This window comes from Benincasa hispida, chromosome 2, assembly GCF_009727055.1.
Source record: "Benincasa hispida cultivar B227 chromosome 2, ASM972705v1, whole genome shotgun sequence".
Lineage (NCBI taxonomy): Eukaryota > Viridiplantae > Streptophyta > Magnoliopsida > Cucurbitales > Cucurbitaceae > Benincasa > Benincasa hispida.
The window spans coordinates 54399404-54407999 of NC_052350.1; the positions used below are offsets into that span (position 1 = coordinate 54399404).

The window sequence follows — 8596 nt, forward strand, 5'->3', positions numbered from 1 at the left end:
GACTTTGTCCATGCACAACTTCTCTTTGCATCTTGTCCTTAAAAGTTTTGGAGAGAAGTTGTACTCACATCTGTTATTGGGTTAAAAACGACTTCAGGCCCATGAGGAGGAGGATGATCAGCCCAATTCAACTTGGTAGGTGAAACGAAAGGCATACAATGTAGCACACCTCTCAGCTGGCTGTGCAACACGTGGATACCTCCACTATCTCGATTCAGTGGGAGAGAAGGAAGCTGACCCAAATCTTCTTTGGTAATTTTCCAATCTTTCTTTTCTTTCTGATCAAAAGAAAAAGGCTATCTCGAAACCCTTTGCCTTCAGTTTTTTTTTTTTTTTTTTTTTTTTCGATTTACAGTGATCAAAGAAGAAAATGAAACATGCAATTTAATGAGCAGAAAGAAGAAGAGAAGAGGAACGCGATCATGTACGTGGTTCGACCTAACTCAGGGCCTACATCCACGGGAAGGGATGAAGTTTATTACTGATGATTTATAGAGATAAGTTTCTTTTACAAGTTTTGTATTTTAGAAAAATGTAAAGAACAACATAGTATGTAAAAGTATCTACTATTTATATTTGAATACACCTCTGTTATAAAACTGTTAAAGAAACTAGCAGTTGGCTTCACTTGAGATTATTTTCTTCATCTGTCTATATTATCAACCGCCTTCCCTCTACTGTTCTCCATAATATGTCTCCTTTTGAACGATTATATGACACTCCATCCTCTTATTATCTTTTCAAAGTTTTTATCTATTCCTGCTTTGTTTTACTTTATCCCCATGAACATTCTAAACTTGAACCTCGGGCTCGTTTGTGTTGCTTTCTTGTTATGGAATTGAACACAAGGAATTTTGATGTTGGGACCTCATATCCAATCAGTTATGTATTTCTCACCATGTCACCTTCTAGGAACATCGTATGTTTTTAAGTATTTTTTCCTTCCATGCCTCCCTTCTTGGTACCCAATCATTCTTCACTAGTTCTACCACAGATCTATTTCCCACCTGTGAATCTTCTTTTGATTCTCCCACTCCACCAATTCTAGAGCATGAGTCTTCCGTTCCACCCATCATAGAACTTGCGTCTTCCATCCCACCCGTCCTAGAGCTCGATCAGTCTTCTCCGTCTGCTGCACTCCCGGACCTACCATCTGTCTCTAATGCTTATCATGATCTTACACCTGTTAGTCGGTCTGCTTAGGTAAGAAAAACTCCACAGTATCTATAAGACTATCATTGTTTTTCCATTACTATGTCCTTAGTTGAACCGCAGTCCTATCATGAGGCTTGTACTAACCCTCTTTGGTAGCAAACTATGGATAAGGAACTTCAGGCATTAGACAAGACTCACACTTGGGAGTATGTTGATTTACCGCCTAGCAAGAAACCTATTGGATGTAAGTGGATCTATAAAATCAAGACTCACTCTGATGGATCTGTTATGCTCTAAGGCTCGTCTGGTGGCCAAATGGTATTTACAGGAATATGGTATTGACTATGAGGAAACATTCATTCCAGTTGCACGAATGACATCTATCCAGAGTCTATTAGCCATAGCAGCTGCTAGGCAATGACCCTTTCTTCAAATGGATATTAAGAATGCCTTCCTTAATGGAACACTGTCTGAGGAAGTGTATATGCAGCCACCACCAGGTGTACCTTCTCCACCAAACAAGGTCTATTTTCTTCACCGTGCATTATATGGGCTCAACCAAGCTCCCCGTGCCTGGTTTGCAACCTTCAGCTCTATAGTTACTTAGCTTGGATTTTCCTCCAGTGCATATGACTCTACTCTGTTTACCCGAAAAACTTCTTGTGGACTTGTTCTTCTTCTATTATATGTGGATGACACGATCATTACTGGTGATGATCCTCAGACAACTTCGGATCTCTAACGCTATCTAGGAGTATATTTTGAGATGAAATATCTGGGATTGCTTAGTTATTTCCTTGGTCTTCAGGTTTCATTATGCTCTGATGGATACTACCTATCTCAAGTGAAGTATGCATCAGATCTGTTAGCTCGTTCAGGTATCATTGATTCTGCCACAACACCGACACTGTTGGATTCCAATGTTCGTCTGACCTATTTTAATGGTGTTCCCCTCCAGGATCCAACACTGTATAGAAAAATGGTTAGTAGCCTTGTATTTTTAACAGTAACTTATCCAAACATAGCTTATGCAGTTCATATTATCAGTCAGTTCATGTCCAATCCTTACATTATCCACTTCACAGCTGCTCTTCATGTTCTGCGTTATGTTAAAGGTACGCTAGGACATGGACTTTAATTCTCCTCTAAATCTTATTTGGTTCTGTATGGATATTCTGATGCTATTGGGTGGGTGATCCTACGGATAGACGGTCTACTACAAGTTACAATTTTTATTTGGGTGATTCTCTCATCTCTTGGTGGAGTAAGAAACAAATAGTTGTTTCTCAATCCAGCACTGAATTAGAGTATCGTGCACTTGCTGATGTAACCTCAAAGGTCTTAGGGTTGCATTGACTCTTGGCTGACATGAGGGCTCCTTAAAAGTCTGCCACTATTCTTCACTGTGCAATCATAGTGCCATTCAGATGGCACATAATGATGTTTTTCATGAATGGACAAAGTACATAGAGACTGACTACCATTTTGTCCGCCATCATCTTCAAAACTATACTCCGCGCCTTCAATCCATACCTACAACTGAGCAATCGACCGACATCTTCACCAAAGCCTTTCTCTCTCGACGCTTTCTTCAGTTACTGTGCAAACTCAAGTTGGTTTCTACCCTCCCACCTTGAGTTTGACGGGAGATATTAAATTGTAAACTACTTTTGTTAGAACTTTCAGGTTGCAAAGTCAAGTCTCCTCTCGTTAAATAGTTGAGCTTTGTTAGGGGATCCTTGTTAGCTAATTTTAGTATTGTACCAAGCTATTTATACCTGTACAATTGATCAATAGAGACATACAGAAAATCATCCATTTAGATCTTGTTTTCTACAACATGTATTGGTATTTAATGTTGACGTCTTTCGATGTACTTTTCTACTAGTATAAATATGTGTAAGATTTCTCATTTATAAGCAAGAAAAGCAAGTTAAGAAATATTCAAGTTTTTATTTCTCCTAAATTGTATGAGTAAGAGAATAATATTCTTCTCTTGTCTCTTGATTTTTATTCTGAGGGACTACTATATTTCCAAGAAGTGGTGTCAGAGTTAAGATTAGAGATGACTTCAAATGGTAACAGGTTGCAACCCTAACTTCCTAGATTTAGTGGGAAAAATTTTAATCAATGAAATATTCAAATGAGAGTGTTATATGACACACAAGAATTATGGGATATTGTTGAAAGATGATATATTGAAGTTGAGAATCATAATGGGCTAACAAATGAACAACTTTCTGAGTTGAGAGAAAATTGTAAGAAAGACAAAAAAGCTTCATTTTTCATTTATCAAGCTATTGATGAATTTATTTCTGAGAGAATTTCAACAGCTACTTCTACAAAGACAGCGTGAGATATTTTATAATCCACCTATTAAGAAGATAATAACCTCATTCGAAGTTAAATATGGAAGATGAAAATAATGCAAGCCTTATTCAAAATCATGTGTAGGACTTGGTCTATAAACCAAGAAACACCAACATATATCCTAGAATAAAAGCTGATATTCAAGACAAAAAAATAAGATGGGACCATATATAGATATAAGGCACACCTTGTAGCTTAAGATTCACTCGCAAAGTGGATGAGCTAGACTATGAAAGCAATTTTTAGTTTAGTAGTGAAAGTTTCGATAATACAGATTATCTTAAGTCATTACTATAACTTCAAATTGGACTGTTAGACAATTAGATGTGACGGATGCATTTCTTCATGGCACATCAAAAGAAATTTTTTAGATGGAAAACCACTTGAATTCCAAGAGGTCAACTTTCTTCACCATGTGTGCAAACTGAATTAGTAGTACTCCTTGAATGGACTCAAACAAGTCCCAATAGTGTAGTTTGAAAGGTTCTTCAAAAATCCCATCCATCAAGGTTTAGTTTATTGTAGATCATATTTGTGGATTTTTATTTTCAAGCGATGTTCAATTCTTCTAGTCATATTTGTGGATTTTTATTTTCAAGCGATGACATTATCTTATTAGGGAATGACTCCAAGACTTCACAACACTTGATCAACCAATTTGGAGATGTATTTGAAATCATGGAGTTAAAGAAACCTACACTATTCTCTTATAATATAAAATATCAGAAATTGAATTCACATGTGATAAAGATCCCGTTGATTTCTCATATAGAACCATTGACAAATCACTACAATATTTGACCCTATTTGGACCAAATATCAATCACTCAATTTGTCAACAAAGTGTGTCAATACTTTTAGATCGATATGGCAACTCTAGAGGGGTGAATAGGGTTTAATTAAACATTTTTCTAAATTAACTCAATTAAACTAATTTATACACTTTTTAGAAATAATAAGAAAAATTCAAATTATGAAACAAATAAGATGATAAAAAATGTGATAATTTAATTCTATCAAATTTTAGCAAATAAATAATAACAAACTGAAATTCATTTTTTTTTAAAATTAATCCAAAAAATAAAAAAACATACCATGTGTCAAACATAAACATAAAATAATATTAAATTCATTTTCCTTTTAATTCATTTTCTTTTTAAATTCATTCTCTTTAAAGTCAATCCAAAAATAAAAACATATCATGCGTAAAAAACTAGCCGTTAGACACAAACATAAAAAAATATTAAATTTATTTTCCTTTTAAATTTCTTTTAAATTTCATTTTTTTAATTTTAAATCAATCCAAAAATAAAAAGTCCATCATATGTTAATCTCTTAATGATCCACCATTCAACCAATATGCTGCCACATGTCTACATGCAAATGGTCTGGTTATGCCACGTCATCCACGGTATTTTCTCTTATAGACTTGTTTCGGTCATATCGTTTTCGTTTTAGCTCCGATTTGAGTGATTCAAGGGGTGTTGGAATCGTTGTATCGAGCTCTATGCTATGGACATATTAAAACACCAAGATTTTCAGTAATTAAAAATTGAGTTTGTTATCATCAAAACATTGATTAATTAATTAATTATAATTAATTAATTTGAGATTAAGGGCCAAAAAACCAACAATCTCCCCTTTTTTATGATGACAAACCATTCAAGAAAAATTGCTTGAAATACATGTAAACCATATGTAGCACATAATAAAATTCAACATATCACCATAAATATCATTCTTGAAATTCACTCAAAAAAATAAATTCTCCCCCTAATTAATACAATCAAAATCATAACAAATTTATAACATATTTTCAACCATTTAGGACCCAAACAAGTGTGGGTACCAAAGAATCAAATTGAACATTTGTGTTTGTAGGTTTGTTTGAAAGCCTCTAAGAAAAACAAGTGGTACTTGGATAGTGGTTGCTCGAGGCACATGACGGGAGACCCATTGAAGTTTGTCTCTCTCTCCAAAAAGGATGGAGGCTTGTAACCTTTGGTGACAACAAGAAAGGTAAAATAATTGGTAAAGGTAGTATAGGTAATGAATCTTTTATTTTAATGGAAAATGTACTTTTTGGTTGATGGTTTGAAGCATGATTTACTTAGTATTAGTCAATTGTGTGATAAAGGCTTTAGAGTTGTGTTTGATAAAAAGAATTGCATCATTGAAAATGCTAGTGATAGAAAAGTTATATTTGTTGGAAATAGAGATGAAAATGTTTATACTATTGATTTGAATGATTGTCCTATTAATGATAAATGTTTATCGACTTTGCATAATGATTCTTGTGTTATGGCATAGAAGACTAGGGCATGCTAGCATGCACTTAATTTCAAATTTATTTCCAAGAATTCTTTGGTTAGAGGTCTTCCAAATTTAAATTTTGAAAAAAGACAAAGTTTGTGATGCTTGTCAAATGGGTAAGCAAACTAAGTCTTCTTTCAAATCTAAAAATGTAATCTCTACAACTAAGACCCCTTCAACTATTAACACGGACTTATTTGGCCCTTCTAGAATTGCTAGTTTGGTAGGGAACTATTATGCCTTTGTGATAGTTGATGATTTTTCAAAGATTTACTTGAGTTTTGATGCTAAAACATAATGATGATGCTTTGAAAAGCTTTTCTAGTTTTGCAAAAAGAGTTCAAAATGAAAAAGGTTTTTTGATTTCTAAAATTAGGAGTGATCATGGAGAAGAATTTGATAGCAATGCTTTTTGAAACTTTTTGTGAAGAAAATGGTTTTTTCTCATATTCTCTCCGCTCCAAGAATCCTCAACAAAATGGTGTAGTTGAAAGGAAAAATCGTACTTTGCAAGAATTTGCTAGATCAATGTTGCATGAGTATGGTTTACCTACATACTTTTAGGCTAAGCCGTTAACACCGCTTGTTATGTTTTAAATAGAGTTCTAATTGAGACCTTCTTTGGATAAAACTCCTTATGAACTTTGGCATAATAAAATTACAAATATTGGGTATTTCAAAGTTTTTGGTTGCAAATGTTTTAATTTTGAATAACAAAGAACAACTTAGAAAATTTGATTCTAAGACGGATGTTGGTATTTTCCTTGGCTATTCCTCTATAGTAAAGCTTATAGAGTTTTCAATAAAAAAACTTTAGTAATTGAGGAATCTATGCTATGTAGTATTTGATGAGTCTTGCAATGTTATTTCTAATGAGCCTATTTATAGTGAGGTTTTAAAAGGAATTTTTGGAGATTTACTTGTTAGTGACAAAGACAAGGAAATTTGTTTCAAGTAAGCAAGAGGTGAGCTTAATCGAAAAGAACGAAGTTGGTTCTTCATCCATGCCTAAAGAGTGGAGGTTATGCTCCTTCCATCCAAAGAATTAATTCTTGGTGATCCCGAACAAGGTGTGAAAACTTGTTCTCTCTTAATATGTTTAATAATCTTGCTTTTGTTTCTCAAATTGAACCAAAAAATTTTAAAGATGCCGAAAATGATGAATTTTGGATTTTAGCTATGCAGAAGAATTAATCAATTGAAAGGAATAAAGTTTGGAAGTTAGTCCCTAGGCCCTCTCATGCTTCTATAAATTGGAACTAAATGGGTCTTTAGAAATAAAATGGATGAAAATGGAAATATCATTAGAAATAAAGCTAGACTTGTAGCTCAAGGTTTTGTCAAGAGGAAGAAATAGATTAGTGAAGAACTTTTGCACCTTGTTGCTAGATTAGAAGCTATTAGAATGTTGGCTTGCTTTTGGCTTCTTAATAAGAATTTCATTTTGTATCAAATGGATGTGAAAAGTGCATTTTTAAATGGTTTATATCATGGAGGAAGTTTATGTAGAACAAACCTCCGGGGTTTGAAAGTTTTGATTTTCCTAATCATGTCTATATAGTTGAAAAAGGCTCTTTATGGCTTAAAACAAGCTCCAAGAACTTGGTATGATAGACTTAGTAATTTCTTGCTTGAGAATGGATTTAAAATGTGTAAAATTGATACTACTTTTTTTATTAAGACTATAGAAAAGGATATGCTTTTAGTACAAATATATGTGGATAATATTATTTTTTGGTTCTACTAATCCATCTTTGTGTGAAGAATTTTCTAAGTGTATGCATAGTGAATTTGAGATGAGTATGATGGGAGAACTTAGCTCTTCCTTGGACTCCAAATCAAACAACTCAAGGATGGTATTTTCAAAAGTCAAGAAAAATACACAAGGGATTTGCTCAAAAGGTTCAAATTCAATGAAAGTAAAATTGCAAAAACTCCTATGAGCACATCCACTAAGCTCGACAAGGATGAAAAAGGTAAGTGTGTGGATTAAAAACTTAATGAGGGTATGATTGGATCTTTACTTTATTTAACCGTTAGTAGACCCGATATTATGTTTAGTGTATGTCTTTGTGCTAGATTTCAATCTTGTCCTAAGGAATCACATTTACATGTCGTTAAAAGAATAAATATTTGCTTGGTACTATTGATTTAGGCTTATGGTATCCTAGAAATGTTGAATTTAATTTGGTAGGATATTCCGATGCGGATTGTGCGGGTAGTTTACTTGACTGTAAGAGTACTAGTGAGACTTGTCAATTTCTTGGTAGTTCCATAGTTTCTTGGTTTAGTAAAAACAAAATTCGGTTGCCTTATCCACTACCGAAGCGGAATAATTGTCGTTACTAGTTGTTGTGCTCAAATTCTTTTGATGAAACAAACACATCATTCTAGGACTAAGCATATTGATATTAGGCATCACTTTATTGGAGAGTATGTGCAAAATGATATATTACTCTTGAATTGTAGGCTCTAATAATCAATTAGCGGATATTTTTACCAAGCCTTTAAATGAAGAAAACTTTTGTAAAAATAGCTAGAACTCTGTATTATTCGTTGTGATGTCTCTTGATTTTATAATTTTACTTGTTAAATCTTTAGAAGGCATTTTGATAGGGGGAGATATGGAAAACATGTGTTAAATATTCTTAGGGGAGTTTGTGCTAAATTTATGTTCATGTTTTAAGGGAAACATTTATGTAGTTTTAAATTTTCCTTAATTATTTTTTTTATGATTCCAAAGGGGGAGAAGTTTAAG

The 8596-nt window shown here is 33.5% G+C and overlaps 1 protein-coding gene across 1 annotated transcript; it reads left to right on the forward strand.

The window, feature by feature from the left end:
* The first annotated feature begins 1588 nt into the window (after positions 1-1588).
* Positions 1589-2293, forward strand: LOC120072154 (uncharacterized mitochondrial protein AtMg00810-like). The gene is made up of 2 exons (XM_039024567.1): positions 1589-1678; positions 1964-2293. Exons 1-2 carry the CDS (start codon positions 1589-1591, stop codon positions 2291-2293), a joined length of 420 nt encoding a protein of 139 aa, XP_038880495.1.
* The last annotated feature ends 6303 nt before the right edge of the window (positions 2294-8596 follow it).

Bases quoted from the DNA above. Each gene is read 5' to 3' on its own strand.
- LOC120072154 (XM_039024567.1), top strand. From the start codon at position 1,589: ATGGATATTAAGAATGCCTTCCTTAATGGAACACTGTCTGAGGAAGTG. The intron at 1,679-1,963 runs GTCTATTTTCTT...CTTGGTCTTCAG, and splicing joins TACCTTCTCCACCAAACAAG to GTTTCATTATGCTCTGATGG.